This window comes from Poecile atricapillus, chromosome 2 (assembly GCF_030490865.1).
Source record: "Poecile atricapillus isolate bPoeAtr1 chromosome 2, bPoeAtr1.hap1, whole genome shotgun sequence".
Lineage (NCBI taxonomy): Eukaryota > Metazoa > Chordata > Aves > Passeriformes > Paridae > Poecile > Poecile atricapillus.
The window spans coordinates 113,249,863-113,272,936 of NC_081250.1; the positions used below are offsets into that span (position 1 = coordinate 113,249,863).

The 23,074-nt window shown below is 35.9% G+C and overlaps 1 protein-coding gene across 2 annotated transcripts in view; it reads left to right on the forward strand.

Annotated features, from left to right (window-relative positions):
- SNTG1 (syntrophin gamma 1) overlaps positions 1-22,858 on the forward strand; it is a 322,766-nt gene extending 299,908 nt beyond the window's left edge. For both annotated transcript variants that reach the window (XM_058832034.1, XM_058832033.1), the window contains exons 17-18: positions 13,338-13,448; positions 22,418-22,858. In XM_058832034.1, coding sequence (XP_058688017.1) covers positions 13,338-13,448; positions 22,418-22,576 — 270 coding nt within the window. In that variant the 3' untranslated portion in view covers positions 22,577-22,858. The remainder of the gene's footprint in view (positions 1-13,337; positions 13,449-22,417) is intronic.
- Positions 22,859-23,074: the final 216 nt, after the last annotated feature.

Here is a 23,074-nt window from a genome sequence, read left to right on the forward strand (position 1 = left end):
TGGAGGTTCCCTCAAGAGAATCAGACATGTCATCATCATACTTGTCAGTTTGACTACAGGCTACTGGAGCGGCTTTCTTTTTGGTGGAGTATCCCCCCTGAGTCTTGCTGTCTTCTAATTCACGCACTCGTTGTGCCAGAGCACCAGTAGATTTTCCATCCTATCTTTTCATGTTTTTTCCACAGTCACGTAGGAAAAACCACAGCTCAGCTCGTAGCTTTTTCTCTCTATCTGGGGAATTTCTGCGTTGGGTCCCGGGGCTCTTGGACTGTACTGCCGAGACTGGAAGAAGATCTTCCTTGAGTTTCTTGAAATTCTCTTCCATTTTGTCTTGGAGGTTTTGCATATCTGTTCTCACAGCTGCAATTGTTGCCTGCATGGGGCCATGCACGGTATCTGCATATGTTCGAAGTTTCTTCGCCATATCTAGCACAGTCTCCTCTCGGTCATCCCGCTTCATTGTTGCTAAAGCAGAAGCGTATTCTTGTGGCCCAAGTCGAACAAGTTTTCGCCACATCACAGATGTACATGGCACTAAATCTGGATTTCTAGTACTTAAGTCACTCACGAAGACAATCTCTACTATTGCCATTTCTCTCAAGTGCTGAATCCCTTGTTCTATGGTTTTCTAACGAGTTTGCTGTATATAGAGATCGTCTGCACACAGATATCTTTGTGCCACACTTCTCAGGACCCGTTCCCAGAGACTATAAGGGTCAGCCCCCCTCATCACTTCTTGATCGATAACCGGATCATGTGACAGGGATCCCAGATGCCTCGCTTCAGTGCCATCCAGAACTGTAGCTTCACCTGCAGCATCCCACAGACGGACTAACCAACTAATTATAGATTCATCAGGTCGTCGAGTGTAATCTTTTCTCAGGCCACGAAGGTCCTTCAGGGAGAAAGGTTCACCAGCGCCTTCTGATTTTTGATCAGTTGCTGGTCTTGAGGGTCCTTCCCCCTCATCGCCATTATCATCATCTACTGGCCGATCGGTTTTGGTTTTGAATTTCATACCTCTCGTGGTAGGAGCAACAGACACTGGCTTAGGTTCACTGTCTGGTGTGGCCACTGGCTTAGGCTCACTGTCTGGTTTGGCTGCTGGCTTAGGCTCACTGTCTGGTTTGGCTGCTGGCTTAGGCTCACTGTCTGGTTTGGCTGCTGACTTGGCTGCAGCCTGAGTGACTGGGGTAGCTGCTGATTTATCTGCCTGCCTTACAGTATCTAGCAGCGTGCGATAAGCATACACTAGGGCCCAGCTTATTGCAATGAAATTTTTCTTCTTATAATCATCACAGCAATTCTCTTCCAGATATTTCCCTACTTCATCTGGGTTCTGAATTTGTTCACGTGAAAATTCCCAGGCTGGGGAATCAGAAAATTCCTCCAGAGTTCGGCCAATTCTTTCCCATTCTCTACTCCACTCAGGATTTTTCACACCTGAGCCTACTTCTGGGACAGGGGTTTCATTGGCTCCTCTGGATATCTCAGCCCTCACTCTAGAGAAGTTACAGGCCGTATAGAGGAAGCTTAACAGCTGAACTACCAGGAAAGTGACCAGGAAAGTGGTATCCTTAACACTCAGGGGAAACTGGATATTCTCAAAGAGGGACATAACAGATTCAAAGGAGAAAAAGGAAAGAAAAGGCTGAAAAGCCTCATCCCCTGCTCTTCCTCTAACAAACTGGGTACAATTACTAATAAACTCCCAAAATGTGCTACTGGGACTGGGAGGCAGGGTCGGGCGAAGAAACCATAAGCCAAACATACCTGACAGAAACTTCAGTAGTTCTATAAACTTCCTACAAATAATTATCACCAAGCCCAGCACAATAACCATTTTAATCCATGCCCCTCTATTGTGAAAGAGGGAAAAGACAAGTATTAAAACCTCAAAAAATTCTAGGGACCAGATCGACATGAAGGCTTCCACCCTGAGAGATATTATGTATCCAAACAACATGGCTACTGACTGCTTTATCTTAATACAGAATAAATACAACTAAAAATACAACCAACAATCAGTACAGGTTTTTCCACTTTCTCTCGCCCCGCACTGGGCGCCAAAAGCTGTATATGTCTTAGTTTAGGGCAAATTAGGGAGGAAAACTCTGGATGGGGATTTCCCCAGGGAAATGCCCCTCCCCACCAACCGGTCCGGGAAAGGGAAAAAATTTCTTTGGAGAGAAGTGGAAAAAGCTGTTTATTTAACAGAAAATTGAATAATATTAAATAATAAAACTTCTTGCTGTTCGATGGGATGGCAAATCTAGGAAGAAAAGTCCTTTTCATGTGGTGTGTAGCTCGGCTTGCTCAGTTTCTTATCAGTCTCTCCAGCGCTGGAAAAGTGCCGAGGCCCAGGCCCTGGTGGGCCACAGGCGTGGGCTCCCGGGGTTTAGCTGGGTGTTCAGTCCAGAGCAGGCTTGCACAGATCCAAGAAAAAGGAAAAAAAACCAAAGGTCCGGGGAATTCTTCTGCCTCAGCTAGCTAAAACTAACTAAAAGCTAGGGAGAAGCTCTGTCCCGCTGTCTGTCTGTGCTGCAGACAACACAGTCCAGGAGCGAGATGTGTGGGAGTTATATTTTCTTTAACACAAACTGCGGCTTCTTTTTCCCCCTCTTTTGCTCTCAGAGCCAGTCTTAAAGGTACAGAGCTTAATATATAACATAAACCAGACGATTGGGGATACCAGTATCATAAAGTCACCCCAGGACATACTGAAATGCAAACTAGGCCTTTATTGGACACAAGCTAAAAAAATGTTATTTTCCACCTAATGATGCAAAATCTGTTTTCCAAAAAAGAAATGTGAAAAAACAATGTGAAATGGAAACTGGTTTTCAGGACAAGGAAAACATGAATAAGATTTTAATTAAATCATTCATATCTTAGTAATATTTACATGTGCATTTGTGAATTAAAGGTATACAAAAGTTCTAGCAAGTGTCCCATGAATTAACATACTCAGTATTAAAAACAAAAACATTATTTAAAATGTCATACCATTCATGAAAACTATAGTTACATATAATTCTGTATAAGTTGTAAGATTTTTTACAATTTCTATTTGAAAAATCAGTACAAACTCTTATCTTTTCACTTCCAATGACAGGGTTTCCACAGCTCCTTGGGGCATCCTGGTCCAGTGTCTCACCACCCTGATCATATAAGATTTCTTTCTTATGTCCAGTCTGAACTCTATCTTCTTCCACTTTAAAAACATTATCCCTTGTCTTGGCACTGTAGGCCTTGATAGAAACTCTTTCTCAATTCTTATAAGCACCTTCTTTAGGTATTGAAAAGCAGCAACAAGTTCTCCCTGGAGCCTCTCTTCTCCAGGTTCAACAGCCCCAAATCTTTAAGCCTGCATTCATGAAAGAGGTGCTCCAACCCTCTGATCATCTTAGTGATCCTCCTCCTGTACATGTTCTCTTCTGGTATGACCTGCTGCTCATACCAAATTCAACCACTCTTTTTTATGTAAAGATTAACTTAAAGCCAGATTTCATAGACTTCAGAGGTCAGTGTCAGATTGAACAATTAATTCTGTATTTCTCTCAGAATAGCTCAGAAAATAACCCTGCAGATGCAAGATATTTTAATGAATTCACAGAAGGTCTTGGACAAGTATCTGGAGGAGAAATCTGCTGAATATCATTAAATGTTTTTGTATTCCTATTTATTTATGACATTTTCATGTTTCCCAGAACACAACAATCTTCAAAAACGAAGAAGTTTTGGAAACAAAATAGTTTCTGAGAAGTCCTGTCTTATATTTTGTTACAGTGGTATCTTCAATAAATCTTCAGGCAATGTCAGCCTTAATACTGTGCTTATGGTATTTTAAATTTTCTTTCTTAATTACTGATTAATTGATTGTGATTGTCTTCGTAAGTGCATAATTGCTAATAAACGGAAATGAAGGAAGCCAAGTTATTTAACTCATGATTTTAACAGTTATTCAGTTATTAAAATGTTCCAGTTATTTAAGTAATGCAAGGACATTTAAATTCTTTCTTCTCTCATTTTGAGTAACAGAGCAGATTTTGTTCAACATGCCTGACAAATTGCAGTCAAAATTTCACAAATGTTCTAAACCCCAAATCACCCCTAGTGTTCATGAACAAGTGAATAGGGGGTAATGGCTCTCATTATGTTTATGGTTTCCAGAGAAAAGCCTTACAACCCTGTGTAGGCTTGTTTCCTTGTTTGCTGTCATTAAATCCTTAAATAATACTTAACTATGTAAATTGAAATTAGTGGTTAAAAACTGATGGCTGTGATAAATGTATTTCAAGTCAAACATCATAATTAGATAAAAGCATTGTTTCTGTGTCTGCACAGACCTATGATAAATATGAATACACAAAGTATTAAACTGAGTTATTCAGAAAAAATCTGTACTGTGATGTAATTATGACAGTGTTGGCATAAATCATAGCTGTTTCTGCTGCATATTCTCTGCTTTCTCCTATTAATTTTCTGACTGATAACTATACATAAAGTCAACAGTAGTTTGTCATTTAGAGTATTTTGGTATGATGCTTAATAACAAGCCATTGTAATTTCCTGAAAGGAGAATGAACAGTTTGTAAGACTACCTGGTTAAATCAGATTAGGCCAACATTTCAGAAAATTAGTTCTCAACTCAGGTAAGTAGCTTGAAAACTACCAAACAGAATTTTTGACATGAAGTAATCTTTCTCCTTGCACCCTAAAAAGTAGGGACAAGTATCTTTGTGCCCTTGTTCTTTTGTAGCACTTTCCAGAACCAGAGCTCCAGTGAAACGTGTCATCTTTTATTAGCAATCTATGGATTAAAGGAAATGGTGACACAAAGTGTTGGCCCAAGCCAATACTGACATATGTTTATTTTGATTATTTTTGTGGTGTAGTCCTACATTTGTGGTATTTATAAGCCTGGAGTCAAAAAACCACCTGTCTCCTGTGTTGGCATTCACAGAAACGTAATTCTAATAAGGAGTTTCCTCAAAGCATCTTTTCCACAGGGGATTTCTTCCAAAAAATGTCTACCAGCTTTAACAAATTTTATTTGCTTTATTTGAAGTACAGGATGTCAAATAGAATCCCCTCACTGAACTTCCCTCTTTCTTCATTGCTGGCATTCTGTGAAAAATGAATTTTACTAATCTTTGTGAATGAATGAATGAATGCCAATTAGCTATTTTCTTTTCATTTCTGCCTTAATCACATTTTCCAGATTCTGCTTAGTTACTCCTTTCACTACAAGGTGTCTTAGCATACAGCATCTACTCCAGACATAATTTTTCATTACAGATGTTCCATATGCTAAATGTTTTATTCATTTAGTTTTAAAATATGAAAATTCTAAAAAGATGCAAAAAGTTCTGTGGCAGTTCTTAGAAGTTGCATATCAAATTTTATCCTAGGTCATTATTGTAATATTGTGTTTCAGTGTTTACTGGGAAAAACTTTTTTTTCAAGTCCTGCCCAACTATATCCCAGCATTCATGTCCTGAATTTGTCTAACATTAGCTAGTATATAGACATCAATATTTTAATTAACAAATGTAACTCTTTTATGAGCAATTTCTGTTAGGTATGGATATACATAGATATGATGATGAACATTTATAAATAAGATTTGCAGCCACAATATTAATTATTAAGTATGGAGACTGATAGATTAAACAGAATAACAAGGCATGTACAGAAGTTAATCTAACTACGATTCTGAAAGTGATCCAATGTATAAAACTACTTACATGCCATTCAATAGCTGATTCTTAATGTGCTTCCATAAAAAATATATTGGTGGATGCACATGGAAATATGTATATTATATATATTTCTGTTTTACTGACATATTCATTAAAATAGTTTCCTATAATGTGCATATTTGCATCATCAATTCTAATAATAATATATGTATGTGTTTGTATGAATATACATTGCCATATACCTACCTGAGCAAAGTGCTGTGTCTGTACTCCATCATATTTACTGCTCATTAAAACAGAAGTCAAGAATATGTATTTGTCAGAAGAGAAAAAAATTATCCCTTGTAGGATTGAAAATAAATAAAGGTGCTGCTGAATTATATGGTGGTGCTAGAATAGAGTAAGAAAAGGCTCCATAATGGCCCACAAGGTGCCTATCAACAAACATCAGTGTACCTGTCCTGTGTTCTCTTACAGAAACATTGAGCATTTCTCCAAAAAAAGAGAATACACCATGAACAACAAATAGCATTGCAAATATCTTTAATTTAGTTTCCGTACAAGAAAACTACTAAATCACACAGCTCAGTATTTCTCTTAATTTCTTTAGGAATGGTCTGCCATGTTTTCTAGGGATACATATCTTGTCTGTCTCTTTATGCAACTAATACATATACAGCATATAAAAACCTTCTTGATATTCCAAGTCCAGTACTAGGAAAGGCAGAAAGAAACCAGGCTCACTGGAAGATGGTGATTTAATGATGTAACTCTTGTGAAAAAATATTTATTCCATGCCTCAAAGTTGAAATTGTGAACAAATACCTACTGTAACTTTAATATAAGCCATCATGCATGCTTCATACAGTTTTATGTTCTGTGGCTAGAAACAAATGTTGTTAGGTTGTCCATCAGTACCAAGCAAATGCACTGTAGTCTTTTAGCATTCTATATAATTTCAGTAATGGACAAGAACAGTTATTTTATAAAGGCTGACTTTCATGCTTTTTTCCTTTGTCTCATTTTTGTTCTTTATCCTCTGTGTCCTCCCCTGTCTTTCCCTTTACAGTTATAAAGCTGCAGCAGCTCACAAAGTAAATTGCCTTGGACCATAATTCTTTAGTAGTAAGACATTCTCCAGAGATCAGTAACACAGCAGAACTGAGCATGAACAAGATCTTAATCCTACTCAGTTCCCTACCGCTGCTATAACGCTGGACAAAGTGTCACTTGGCAAGAATGAAATCTTTCTCAATTAGCTATGAGACAAACAGACAAATTAAGGTGTATCCCAAGTGCCTGAAGACTCAATTACTTTTATTCTTAGAAACAAGGAGCTAGAGGGCTTCTGCTCTTGATTTAGTTTGACTTGTAGGAGTATCATGTATTTTAGTCAGATGACAAACAGCATGAGCTTGAAAGATGCCCATTGAAGTTTAGCATAGTTCTGTAACATTTATCACATATAAAAAAAAATGCCTTAAAAATCTAAAAGGAAGAATAATCAAATCATTCAGAGTTTCAAGAAAAAAGGAGGCAGTGTTGGAAAAGTACAGCTATAGATTTTTGGAGGTGTGATGGAAAAGACAACAAAGGGATTTGATGAAACTAGAACTTGAAAAGTGATCTCTGACAGTCTTTCCTTAATAAAGATGGTTTCTTTGTTTACTCCACCATTTACAGGTGGTCTGGGATGCAGCTGTCTAATCATTATAAAACACTGACAGACAGGTGTTTGCCAAGCATCCTACTGAAGTCCAAACTTCTTTTACATAATAAAACCTGTATTATTTGTGTCAGTGGAATGACAATATGCGTATGATTTCCATAGATCATGTATATGACATATACATATATATACATATCTATGTATATATAGATCTTGTATACAAGACGTATTTCACAAAATCATAGGATATCCTGAGTTGGAAGGGACACATAAGAATCATCAAAGTCCAGCTCCTGGTCGTGAACAGTAGAGCCCCACGAATCACACTCTGTGCCTGAGAGCACTACACAACTTGAGCTCTGTCTGGCTTGGCTGTGACCACTTTCCTGGGGAGCCTGCTCCAGTGCTCAACCACCCTCAGGGTGAGGAACCTGTTTTTAATGTCCAACCTAGACCTCCCCTGACACAACTTCAGGCCATTCCCTCACTGTCACTGATCACCACAGCAAAGAGATCAGTGTCTGCCCCTCCTCTTTCCCTCACAAGGAAGTTGTAGACTAACTTGATGATGAGGTCTTCCCCTAGTTTCTTCTCCTCCAAATGACCTCTTCTGCTCCTCATGTGGCTTCACTGGCAGGTGAAATGATGCCATTGTAGTATGTGGTGCAAACACTATTGCTCGAGTTTATGAAGTGTAAATAGTCTTTCTACAAGAAGAGATTTGGTTCACAGTGTATATTTCGACTACAGAATAGACAAAACTATTAAATAATAAATTGAAGGTAGTTAATTGTTGAATCCACCAGACACAAATTAAATATGTTCTGGCTGGAGATTCTTATGTTGTCAAAATACAGATTTTCCTCCCTAGTGACAATGAATAGGAAAGAATTCCCTCTGTATCCTAAATGATGTATCCATCCCAGAGCCGTGGGCTAGTCAGACATTCACATTTTTATGAATATTCCTTAGAGCATGATAAGTAAAAATACAGTCACCTATTCTGTATTTGTTTGATAATCTGGTCTCTATTTGGGATTCGAACAAACTCTTTGACCCAAAACAAAACAAAAGCTCTAATGAATATTCCTAGTCATAACCTAAACAAAAATAGTTATAGTTATGATGTATTTTCATATTTCTGATGTCATTACCTAGATGGAAAGTGATTTTGTTTGATGTCATCTCACCAAAATTGCATGTGGGTTAGTCCAAGATTCTGGGAATGAGTAGCAAACTGACATATAATATAAATGTGAAAGTATTTTCTAAGGTGCCTTATAGAATATATGTGCTCTAGATCTAGCACTATTGCTAAGAATAGACACCATATGATTTTCTTCATTTGTGTGACTGTGTTTGAGGTATAAAAGTAAAAAAAAAAAAAAAAGCTTTTCTTTCATGTGTCATTTATATGTTGCATTTATGTACCAACTATAAAATAAAAATATGCAGGCAGAGAGCATCCTATTTTAATTATAGCAGGATAACACTAGTGGAAGATAATAGGCAGTAATTTGTTTGCAAAGACTAGCACAAATGAGTCCTAGATGATTACTTATAAATAAAATATTTCTCATTAAAAATTATTGGTGAAAAATCTTGGTCCCAGATACGTCACAGGAAAAAAGAATCCTGTTAATTTCAGTGAATACAGGATTTTGCTTTTTGATGATTTGTTATTACAATAATTTAATAGCATCTCAAGAGGAGTCTTAAATCTAATTTGTCAGCTTGTCTGAAGTTTATTTGTTTGCATTGCATTCTGGTATTCTTTGAAGTTAATTTTATTAAATGGTGTAAAATGCAAAAAAGCAGCCTAAGCAATATATGAATAATAATTGGGAAAAGGATTTATATCTTATTGGTTGTTTTAAATTTTGTTTTTGATACATACTGTATTTGTTCAAAGAGTTTGTCTTCTTACAGTGCATTTTTCAAGGCATGGAATAATTATGTCAGATTTTCTGTGATCACACTGGGAGTATGCAAATTGTGGCACTGATGGTATTTTCAGTGTATGACTTGGTCCCCACTTGCTGAATTGGGCTGCTTACCATTATTCCTAAATTCTATCTCATTAAATGAGAGTTCAATTTTCAAAGGCAATAAATAGTGTATACTGAGTTCTCTTCATCTTCCATCAAGGCATCATAAAGACGTGTGCCATTGAAAGGCGTGTTAGGATCCTCATGAGTAGCTGATGCCACTGTCTACAAGAGAATCTTTTTTAATTCAGATGCAATTTGTGCTTTAAAAGGAATTGACACCTGGTCCATCTGTCAAATCTATTTTAGGGCAAACAAAAACTTATTTCTTTCTATAGATACTGTATATAGACCTGTAAAATATCCTCAGTGATGCAGGCTATGCACAATTACTGAGGGAAGTAATTAATTGCTGAGGCTGGTTTTGTCAGCTAAAAGTAGCCCTATAAGTGTTGAGCTCAATACCACTGCACCTTCAAACCAGTATGTACTTCTGCTTATATTTCATAATTCCTGAAAACTAATTTAGAAATATTTTATGTGACACACATTTAGGTGTTTGACAATTTTCAAAAAAGCCAGCATGTTTTACAAATGTGCTTATTGGTTAAAAGTCAATATGTATACATATGTATATATATTTGTACAAAATTATAACAGCCTGTGTTAACTTTCTGAGGCAATCATTCAACAAATGATTCTGAGGAACTCTGATATTCAAAAACATGAAAAAATAACAACACTGACAATGAGGTAGATCAGTAAGGATACCTATGCCTAATGCAGGAGAATGAGCTTTTAAAATTAGAATTTAGAAGGGTCACCAAAGTGAACACTGTAACACTGAAGTCAGCCCACAGGATCATGAAAGATAACACATGAAACTCTCACTCTCGTGTTAATTCATGAGTTTTCACACATCTGTGTGAAACTGGTGCTTAGGTGAGTGGGTCCAGTCTCTCCTTTATTACTTTGTCACTATGAAGTAGTCATTGAAAAAAGAGAGGTCTGGTCCCTGTTCACTGCATATGCATTTTGCAGCAGTGAAAATTAAAAGAAGAAGCACACTCAGAACATATGCAGCCAGAGGAATTACTCCAGTGACCCCCCACCAAGGTACTTTAAGAGCTATGTGACTGTGGTCACAACATTCTGCAACCCTTATACAGGTGCTACACATGCAGTTATGCAGTTCTGGCTACACAGGACAGCACTTCAGTGTCTTTGGTAGGAGAAAGGATTTAAATGCGTCTTACTGGGCATATGATTGACTAATTTACCCATTTTTTTCTATCTAGAATTCAAACATCTAGTTTAAGTGGTTTAAGCTATCTGTTACACTTTTAATGTATAATAATATATGTTTAATTATAGTATATTGAAGTAGACACACATCCACAGTCTGCCATAATGAACCAGTTCTCCCCATTTTAAACCAGGATGTGGTATTTATTATTCAGAGATTCTCTAGAAAAAGAAGTAGCCAGGGTGATTAGCTTTAAATACTTTGTATTCCTGACTTAGTAAGTTCAGGCTCACGTTTCCCTATTCTTATTTTTGCAAATGACTGTTCCCTCAAGTGGACAACTTTGAGGGAAGGTGTGTGCAATTTGTTGAAGACCACTCAAAAGGAGCAGATAATTCTTTCATATGGGAATCATTTCATACATTGTCAATAGCATTTCTACTCCTTACACTTCAGATGAAGAGTATTTAATTGTCTCTGCAGAGACTGTCAGTTCTAGGAGCTTGTTTTAAAATATTATGTTGAAGTGCAGTTTTGTTGGGATTAGTTCTCTCCACACTATATACCTGATTTTGCAGTGTTAAGTAAGAACCCTTGCTAAATAGGAGACTCCAAAACAAATGTTATGTATAAATTGAAGTGTGCTCCTGAGTCATGCCTGTGGTTTGGTGTTACTGTCATTCTTTTTCCTCTGAATGGGAATGAAGTGCATGGCAAAACTGCATGGAAATGTCAAAGTACCTCAGCTCAATACATCCTTCATCTTCATTCAAACTTAATCTGACTGGGAATAAGGCCAGGTACCCTGGGATTTTGCCTGCACATCTAAAGGTCCTTGTTAATGCTACATCTCTCTCTTGGCCTCTCCATATATCATCAGAGAAGAGAAAGATGATAGCTCATTGCTTTGATTGTTTTCTCCAGAGATAAAGAGAGAATCACTGCCCTTTACATTTCTCATCCAGGAAATGACATGCTTAAGTAGATTTGCTGTCCCTGCAGAAAGGCAATGGTCTCGATCTTCTGACAAGATTTGTTGAAATTGTAGATCTGTAAAAAAAAAAGAGTTTACAAAGCAGGTAGGAATATAACCACCTGAATGATGTTATATACTGGATTATTTTGCTTTGTTTTGTTTTAACCTCACTATTTGTACAATATAAATAAACATCTTTGAACAATGTCAAAGGAATTTCACACACGTAGAAACGAGGGAATCTATTCTATTTTCTGTAGCACAGACTGGTGGGCTCAGGAGGACAACATTTGAAACAAGTAGGATACATTTTCACATAAACTGCCAAACTCCTCTAACTTATGTGAAACAGAATGTCCTTAACCCTGTTTATGGCAAATAGGAGCTCACCTGTCACATACAGACAGAGAATGAAAGTGGTGCTAAGACTAGGGTTCTTTTTTTTTTTTTATCTGTAAGGGACAACTATATAGAGAAAATTTTGGAGAAAAATTCTAGCACTTGTTTTATGTATAGTGCACAGTTAAAATACTGTCACTGAGGCTTCTTTTCTTGTCAGGTTGCTAAGACAAACACAACAAACTTTATCCAGCTTGGTGCAGGGCAGGTTTTTGCCAGTCATTGACATAAAGGGATCAACACATCCTGAAGCAGAGGGGCCCACATAGATTTAGGACAGCTAAAAATTTGACCTCCCCCATATTCTGTTTAATTCCCAGTAGATAGTAAATCATTCATAGATAAAGACTAAGGGCACAGATGGAAGTGTCATCCTACACCACTGAGAGGAAGCAATTTACAAACCCTTAGACAAAAGGGTTGCCTTAAGGTTCTGTGTTGTCTGATGCCTGTGAAATTAGTGTTCATCAAAGTCGTGGCACAATGTAAGTGATGATGACCTAATTATGTGGAATACTATTGGAATCACAATGAAAAGTTTTAACAATCCAAAATTTAAATGTCTTCAAGTGAGGTTGAAAAGACAACAAAAATAGTTCTTTTCTATTTTTAAGCCAAGTAGTTTAAAATTGTTTTTTTCTACATAAATCCACACTAGATGTACTTCAAAAGAGATGCCTTTCTAGACAGCTGTAAATTTTACTAATTGCATATTTATTTTGTAAAGCATTATGTCTTTTTCAACAAGACACAATGCAATTCATAATTACTTGAAAGGCCACTGATACAGTTAGAATTATTTGCTCAAATTCCTCACTAGAGCTGTCATAAAGAAACTCAAAATATGTCCTAATTAAAGAGCTTTCTTTTGTTATTTTATCCTTTAAAAATAGACATTTTAGTATGTCTATTTTTAAAAAAATATAATTTATATATTTTAGTATAATATGCCCTTTATGTTAATTTTAGATATTTTTTAGTATAGAAAGAAGGGGCTTGTATGTCAGATCAACACTTCAGACAGAGTAGGGAATCCACAGATCACCAGGACAAAAGTCCTTTTCTTTTTTGTTTAATCAGTATTAAATATAAATAAAGGAATTTCAGGGTAAATTTCACAAATGTACTCTGACAGGTGTTATTCAAGCACTGCCAAAATATAATGTATATATATGATTAAAGGAACATCTGACCACAGAATGCTACATTTATTTAGTTATGTACCCTAAAGATGTTAAAACTTTCCTTGGGAGGAGATCAGGTATTTCTAATACAATTTTCAATGATAACGACATTGACTTGCTTGTGTATGATTTTTTATATTTTGCTTTGTTTGGTGTTTTTTTCCCTTTAGGCTGTGCTTTGGAGGTACAAGTTTTCTCAGCTCAAAGGTTCTTCAGATGATGGGAAGAGCAAAATCAAATTTTTGTTCCAAAACCAAGATACTAAACAAATCGAAGCAAAGGTAAAAACAATATATTGTTTGTATAAAGGCAATATACAATTTTCAAAGCAGCTAGGGGAGTGGGGGAATATAATAGACTAAGTTACTTGGAAATATTAGAATGATTCACAAGGAATGCAAAGAAAAGCAATGAACTTGAAGAAAACTGAACAAATTATTTTTATCTAGTTAAAAATCTCTTGAAAGTTGTAATTAGATCTAAAAATAATAAAATACAGGATTTATGGGATATATGGGTTTAGGCATGTTTTCCAACTCTTTGTCATTGTGATAAAGCTATCTGAAAGCTTGAGTACCCTGTTTTTCCCCCTGTAATTGTATCATGAAGAAATGGTGCAAAGTATATCCTTAAATCATCCTGGGAGAAAAACTCAGCAAAGGTTGAAAATCTGTTTTTATTTCTCAGAGAAAAAAAACCCGTGTGCATTAAATACATAGTTCCCAACAAGACAGAAGCTTACTGTCTGTGTCTAATGCAAAATCAGAAAAGTTGTATTTCCAGTTGTGCTTTTGATTGAAGTGTTAATTAATGAAAACAGTAGTCATGAGAGATTTAAGATTATTTCAATTTATGTCATTTGAGAATAAGAACATTTACTGTCCCAGTGTGAAAAGTGATCTCCCCAGGTCTGTGATGGTTGGAACTGCCTGCGTGTCTGGGTCAAAGATCTTTTTTGACTAGAATCCAAATTTTACTGTAAGGATAAAAACAATTTTCTTGTTAATGTCTAAGCTTTGCTTTTAAGGCATTTACTATACTGTTTTTCCTGACCATGTCAGAGACCAGATGATGAATGAATATCATAACAAAATGGTTCCATGAGAAAAAAGTAAATGGTTAAATAAATTGTCTATAAGTACTAAACATGTAGAGCATTATAGAATATGTAAAGAAAAAAATGCATTGTTTTGGGGATAGTTATGTGTTTAAATGCCAGTAGTTACATTAAGCTTCTTCATCCATGGCTCTTTATGGTTGATGTTAATTATTTTCTACCCAGCAGCTATTTATTTGATTTTGAGTGTTTTTACTCACTAAAATGAAGGTATGTAAGAGTTCCCATTAAATCAACAGCAATAAAATGTGGACACCATGGTTTTGATACCTTTGCGTTCCACTGCACCTCAAAGATAAATATTTCCTTATTTCTGATTTCCTTCAGAGTTATTTTTAGTAGTACAGAAGTTTTTTTCAGCTCTAATTAGACAATACAGTTAACCTAATGTCATGAGGATCATTTTCTCTTAAGAAAGTGATTGAAAACTTTTATTCTGTACTTATGTACAGATGAGAGATTAAAGTTATCATTATTTTTCTAATATCTGCTGCTATTGCTGTCATATTTACACATGATTTTAGCACTAAGAAAAATAAATAGAATTCCAAGAATGGTGCACTGTTGGGGTCTTTGGAAATTTAGCAGGTTTTTATTTTATTTTTATTTGTTTGTTTTTTTAACTGGTAAAACAAGAATATATTTTTCATACTGAACTACATTAAAAAAATAAAACCAAAGAACAAAATATAGATTTGGAAAAAATATGTTGTTTTTTAAAAAAATGTTTTAAATTATAATAAATTAAATTTTAAATTAAATTAAAATTTAAAATGTTTTAAATTATACCTGTCATATAAATAACTTAGAAATACATAAGTATGTTAGACATATATAAGCCTTAGTGGTGCCTTTTTTGTATCTATTGCTATTTCCACTCAAATTGAGTTCTAGAAAATTGTGCCAAACTTTTATTAAGATAGAAATGCTACCTTACACTTTATGAAGCCAGAGTATTCTACAAACTGCTATCATGCTTATTAATATGCTGTCATGCTCCCTGGTTGCTGCTCTTTACTATAAATTTAAAATTTCACATTACTCAATTTGGAAATAAAAATCTGTTAATTTTAATTCATTTTTGTGGTGATCAATGCACATAAACTATATGCAAAGATGTCAGGTTATATTCTCTTTGGAAGGTGCTGTAGCATTTATAATGAGCACTACTATCCATTCTGATTTGTGTACATATGCATGTTGCTTAGTCTAAGAAATGCAGATAAATGTGTCTGTAAAATGAATGTGAAGGTTCTCAGGTCATATATTTTCAACATTGTTTGGCTCACAACTTTGTGGATAACCCCCTTCTGTATCCTTTAAACCTTTCATAGATTTAAAACACTATTCATCATAAGGGGAGGGGGAACAGTCTAGCCTCTATTTTTTTGCTTTACTTTCCTGAGTTAGAGGGATAGCTATTTGCGGAACTGTTGAGTCATTAGGAAATGTTAATCAGATTTTCAGAAATATTTTTAATGCCAAATTTCATGAATACTGTATGCAGACTTCATTTGAAATCAGAGGATGGAAATTTTGTAAAACATCTGTTAAAGGCTGCAATGAATATTCATGCAACAACTATCATCACCTGTTAGATGCAGCTCTGTTTTGCAGCTGGCCTGGAGACCCACTGCTGTAACATTTTCTTTATGATTCTATTATTTCTTTCCTGAGTTATAATACACGGGGAATAATCAGAATGTAGTGAAAGGAGGACTCAGTAGAGAAAGAAAAATAAATTTAAGGAGCCATTGCACCCATGTATTGGGGCTCTTCCTTTATTCCCAAGCAGCAATGTGGAAGCAGGGCATAGCAGGTAACTTTCCAGACACCACAAACTGTGTTCAGTTTTGGGCCGCTCACTAAAAGAAAGACATTAAGGTAGTGGAGCAAGTCCAGAAAAGAGCAATAGAGCTGGAGTCTGAAACACAAGCCTGATGACGAGCAACTGATGGAGATGGGGTTGTCTAGCCTGGAGAAAAGGAGGCTCAGGAGGAATCTCGTTGCTCTCTACAACTGCCTGAAAGGAGATAGTAGCCAGGTGGGGTCAGCCTGTTCTCCTAAGTAACAAGCAATCAGACAAGATGAAATGGCCTCAATTTGCTCCAGGCGAGATATAGGTCGGATACTAGGAAAAATATCTTCACCAGGAGGGCTGTCAGTCATTGGAACAGGCTGCTCAGGGAAGTGGCAGAATCACCATCCCAAGTGGGATGGTGTAGATATGGAGATGTGGCACTTGGGAACGTGGTTTACTAGTGGATTTGGCAGTGCTGGATTAACCGCTGGACTCAATAAATGTCCTTTCTAACCTAAATGATTCTATGATTCTGTATAATAGCTTCACAGAAAAATTTGAGTTACCAAAATCCAAATTCTTCCTGTCTTCCTTCATTTATAATGCAGAACATTTTGTGTACCTCATGCTTTCCCAGATATATGTGATAGGGCATGTTGAACCTATGTGATAATACCCTTTACCTTTAGAACATTTATTCATGATCTGCAGAATCAAGACTGTCAAAATGCTCAGCTATTGAATTTTGATCAAAAAATTAATTTGTTATTTTTCTAGAAATGCATTCCAAATTGTAGATATACATTGCTTGGGTATGCATCGGCAGTATAAATTTTATGCATACTATCTTCATAATTGCCCAGAATCTCCTCTGTATTCTGGTGGCATATGCAGAGATATCAGTGTTAATGTTTGAAAAATCTAAGGAAAATACATTTTGGGATAAAGTCCAGTACTACATACATTCATCAGTTAGGTTCGTTGTTGGTTTTTGGTTTGGTTTGGGTTTTTTGTTATGTTTTTGATAAAAACACTTTCCACCAGCGTTTATATTCCTATGAGAAAGAAAGTCCTTCACTGACATTGAAAACTAATATTTCTATAATATTGTCAAATTTTTTTATAGTGTGCTTCATGCCTGACTTAAAAAATTCAATATGGCATGCTTTGAGACATACAGCGTGTTCTATGGATTTAATTACTGTTTAACTTATTTCCCAGTATAGTTCTTTTCAGCTTTAAAATAATTTTAGGTATTTATGCATTTCAAATACTGCCTTTTTTTTTTTTTTATGTAGAGACATTGTGCTTATGCTTTTGTTTGGCTTCTCTCTGACTTAAATCATGTTACTATAAAGATATATAGTGTAGAATAAAGGAAGTGTTTCCTTATGGATTTATTCCTTATAGTTCCAGTCTAAAAATCTGAATAATAATTACCATAGGTTGCACCAGGGGGTCTATGGCAGGGTGCCTTAAAGCAAACACCTAACTTAAAAGGTATCTATGGTAAGGTCTAAGAGGTTTCTGACAAGAGAACCACTTAAGGGCAATATTAATCACTGATACCCCCTTAGACATTCCAATCTGTAGGTTATTTCTCAGCTGTCACTCAGCAGGAGATATTGCACAAGTTTGCTCAGAGAGACAAATTTCTTTTATGAGTGGGAGCTAAAAAATAGACCTGTGAGTTTGACAGAATGTGTAGCCAATGTGTCCCTGTATTTGTTCTTACTGAGCTGTTTGGCTTGGGTAAAAAAGAAACTAAGCACAGAAGGGCAAAGCTTTCTCTGCATATGTAAGGCTCAAGAGGGATTCACTTAGACCTTCCTATCTAGTTACTTTTCTGTTCGCCTCTTTGTTTAGTTCTAGATTAATGAGTGTCTCAATAGTATCACAGCAGCTTCCAGAGGTGATACATAGTCTGGGGACTGTAATAAACTCAGAGTGCTGTGATCTTCAATTTCACCTAAGTATTAGATTTTTCTGACAAATAAGAGTACCTTAAATCTTCAAGAGTTCCAGTTTCTAGATATAAACTTATGTCTCCAAACACAGGAGTAAGTGATGTGTATAAAAATCATCATCTTATTACATTATTGAATTTTCACCAAACTGGAAACTGAGGATCTCTGTCCTTGGTAAAACACGTATGACTCAAATGCTACACTTCAGTCTGTGCTTTCACCTCCCCCAACTTGCAGCATAACAGTTCTCTCAGAAAACTCAGTCAAGGCCACACTGCTGTGCTGCATCAGGTGAACTTTTGTTCACAGATTGGTTGAACTCCTAAACTGAGCAGTACAGAACTGAAGTGGGTACAAAAAGAAGTTTATCAAGATGAAGGTTATCAATTGTCTTCATCTACTTGCATATGGAAAATCAAAGAAGGCACAGATGTAGTATCAGCAAAGGAAGAAGTAAAACTTCAAGGATTTCACATTAACCTCATTATTAATTAATTACCTTAGTATTAATTAATTCCAATTAATTTTGCTTGAAATTATCTTGTATAACATCTAATCTAAATATCCTGAATGACTACTGATCACATTACTATGAACAAAGTACCCACTTTCTACTGTTTCAAGGTGACTTGATGGGTGCTTGCATCATTTTCCAGACTGACATTTCTGCTCATCTGTTCTCCAAAATGCAATTTTAAATTAATTCTTGCTCTTAGCCTTGAGGGTTTTTCTTTGAGCATCACAGTGCTCTTCACATTTAGAATATCATCTTTAAATGGGTTATAAGTATACATCCTTAAGATTTTTATAGAATGATTGCTCAGTTGCAGCTACTGAATTGTTGAGTTCAGGTTTCTGACTTGTGTTGGTTTGTGTGATTCAGTTTATAGTTTCCCCATGTCTTGCATATTAATTATTTGTCTAAATATATATTTTAGATCAGATTCTATGCAAGTATAGAGAGACCATGTAACTCCGCTTTTGATGAACAAATATCTTCTCATATCAGCAGTTTATATATGGATGAAAGAAAAGACTTTTTAAAAATATACCGTGGGTACTTCAAAACATACAATTACTGGACTTTGTAATTGTATCATTTATGTAGTTGTACAATATATGTATAATACAATGCAATAAGAGATTTCCGGGGTTTGTTTGTTGGCTTTTTTTGGGAAAACTGTTTTCTCTTTCCTTCTCTGTCTTTTCAACCCAGACTTCCTTTGTGAAAGGCTACTAGAATTCCAATGTGCTTCTGACCTTCTCAATGGTTGCATCTTTCTCACATGCCTTTTTGTCTGTTTACATTGTCCTCAGCAGGAACTGAATATGTTCAGGTTAATAATCTGGAAGTGTCTGGTATAATGACAGCAATGTAGGGTGAGAGAAGTTTAGTCAAGAGATAGCTTAGAAAGACAACCTGAAGACCAGAGGGTACATTGATATTCCTGGGAGAGTAGGGTCTTAGCTGAGGTGTACAGGCAGCAGTCTGGAAATTGTAATAATAGTAAATTGTGTATTTGTGCATGGGCAAGTAGGTGTGGCTTAAATTAGTATTTCTTTCCTTTTTGGCGGATTCAGAGCATGTGACTTTCCTTACTGGTATCAACTTCAATGGTTTAACTGCATGTTTTTTCAGGTGTCTTAGGGCTGGTCTGTTTGTCCGCTTGAAACTTTATCTGGACTGTGTGCAATACACATGACCCTGCCTAGGGGAAAGTGTATTCAGACAAAAGTGTGGCTGAGGACAAAGTGTGTAGAGAAACAACCAGGGTGGCTGGGGGTGCACAAGAGCCTGTGGGCTCCCCTATGTCCGCTGGAAGTAGTGCAAACCTGGAAGCACCTAAAAGTGCAAGTTCCCAGCAGAAGTGAGGGCATGATGTTTTGTCTGTCAGCAGCTCTACATGAAGTCATATATGTTTGTTAAGATTTCTTGTGTTTAGGCTAGCCTGCCTGAAAAGTGTTGTTCCTGATAGATCCTATTCCCATCAATCAGGCTTCTGGGAACTGAGTTGCAGCCATTAATCAGGCATACCAGTCAGCCTACTGCACTTCACATCGCTTTCATTTCCAGTTAAAAATGCATGTCCTCATATGAGGGCATTCCTTGAAATAGGAATAGTGTTTCGTCGCAACTAATAACCAAGCGTTTGCTGACCTATTACTGCTCTTTTTTGCAATCAAGGTAGCTTTCATGTTGTCATTACTGTTGATAATAGTTATCAAATGGGACCTTCAGAGGCTGTTCTGTTGCCTCACCCATTTCCCCTGATGTTAAATTGAGCAGAGAATATTCCTGACGTGTTACTATTGCAGAAACACCTGTGATAACTCTTGGTAATAATTACACTCATGCACTGTAAAAATTCACTGTCCAGTAGCTGTAATTATGATAGTAACAATGTTCAGCTTTGTAATGTAGCGTTACCTAATTGACTTGAACAATTCTCAAACTGTAACATTTGTTTTAATATGGCTATCTTGTTGAGACATAGGGGGAAATGTAGTCACTCTACAGATAATACATGCAACTGGTATTAAAAAATATTTCATGGTTCCACTAAATATTTATTCCCTTATCTTAGGCTTCAGCTGTTTTTTTGTAGTATTAAAAGGGTAAATAAATATATTAATGAAATTAAGTTAACTTCATTAAGTAACTTAATTCCAATTCATAGTTGTTATTCTGAAATAGCTTCCATAAATCTTTGTTTCCTCATCTTTGAATGCTCATTGTTTTCTTATTTATAATACATTTTCTTATTTTGAAATTGGAGGGAGGAAAAAATCCACTTTGACATAGTGATAAAATTGCCCTTCCCTTTGGGTTTAAACTGAAAATGTCTGTCAATGGATTTTTTTTTTTTTTTTTTTTTTACATAGACATAGCTGGCAGGTTTGTGAAATTTGGCATAAATTTTATCTTCTTTACTGAGAATTGGTCATAAGGGGAGTTTAAAGAACCTCATGGGATATTATCAGTTTATTTCTGAGCATGTCTGAAGGATATCTGCTGAGGCCGTAGGAAACCTGAGCAAAGTTTCACCCATTCAGTACATCACTGCACATTCTGCTCATCCAGCTGTCTGCTTTCACACTGTGTCCCTCACCCATGAGGGATTTGTGAATGTCTGCATGTATTCCACAAAGCAATGTCCCCCAGGAAATCTCAAGAGGCAGAAAATTGCAGTTTGATGTCATTTTGAGAGGTTTAGGAGGTTTTGTAGAATTTACAACATTTTCAATATTCTCCTAGAACAGATAAAGAGCAAAAACCTGGCACTACATAGCTTGAAAATATCAATAGTAGAGAGTAAGACAAGTAGAATATACCACAGATATCAATTATTGGCTTCACATTGCAGTGAAAAAATCTGTATGGGGAGTGAATCAAAGCAGAAAGATGTAAACTCTGTATTACTTTTATATGTATTGAAGTACCTCAGTAATTGTTTTCAAGTACAGCAGATATTTATTGATTAAATACCAGCTTCAAAAACTGAAGATAAGGTAAAAAAAATTGATTAGATAAAGTCAATTAGACACAAAGGAGTCCATTTATATATGTAAGAAAATGTAGTTTTTATTTGTTTCCTCTGTAGTGGTGTCTAACAAAGTCCCAGCTAGTTTAATCACACGTTGAGGGGGCTATAAAGAAATGTAAATTAAAGCAGAAGAAAAAGGAATTCGTATAATATTCCTAATAAATTTAAAACATAGAATATATTCCTTTTTTTTGGCCCAATAACAGATCTCAATTACCACTATGTGATAGTAGCACATTTTGAAAATATGTCCTCTTTTTTTAATATATATTTTAAAGAATCGCATAAGGAAATAGCTGTTTAATAGTGTGATTTATTAGCCAATTAATAGTGTGAGGAGGTGTGATGGACAAATGTAATTAATGTGGACCTCACCATTATTAATTTTCATGGGTACATTGGTTAAATGGTAGTAGTCCAGAGGTGTGCAGACTCTTGCAGTGTAGCCATAAAGTTTCTATCTAAATTAACCTGCAAAAGTGCCAGATTTATATTGACCTGGGGCAAAATAAAAATAATATAGTGTCACTTTCTTTTGCCTTTAGCTAGTAGGATCTCATATTTCTATGGAGGAACTTAATCCAGAAATTTGTCCCTCTTAGCCTTCAAGCAATTTTTTACAGTATGTTCCATTTTCTATGTCTAGGTCCCTATAATGAAGAATTGTAAGGTACAATTATCTGTAATTATCCGAATTACATCAAGCTATTAAAATTGTTGCTGCTGCAATAGTGGTTCATTCCTGGTTATATGTTTGTGGGATGTTCTTCTATTTCATGTTTAATCTTTTTTTTTTCTTTTTTTTTTTTTCCACTTCCAGGAGCTGGAGTTTTCTAACCTGTTTGCAGTCCTTCACTGTATTCACTCATTCTTTGCAGCCAAAGTGGCTTGTTTGGACCCTTTGTATGTAGGCAGCCAAGCCACAGCTTCTTCTGCTCCCACAACTTCTGGTACTAGCAAATTAAAGTACACTACTTGACATCCCCCATGACAGCACTGCCACTTAACAAGACATAAAAATGTATAAATATTCATAAGATTTAGACCTTTGGTGAACCATGTATGTGGAAAACAATCCTGGAGGCAAGACATCTTACAGCATCAGCAGATAAATGGTCACGTGGGATCCTAATTTCATCTTGGTTCTGCAAGACATCAGTAAATAATCCTAGTCTAAACCCCAGAATAGGATGGATATGCTTTTAGTATTATCTATTTGTACTTACATAGTGCTTTAAGCAACATTGGAAGCAAAGGAATAAATGGCGAAATGAAGCACTTGAGTATTTAATAAAATTTTCAAATTGCTGTAATAATACACAAATAGAATTGTCATTTTCCTCTTTTCAGATGTTTTTATGACAATATACTAAACTCTGAGTATGAACATAATGCCCTATCATTATATTATAAATGAGAGCAAGCATATAGTACATGGTGACAAAGGAGATAAGCATGAAAAGACATTTGTGTAAGT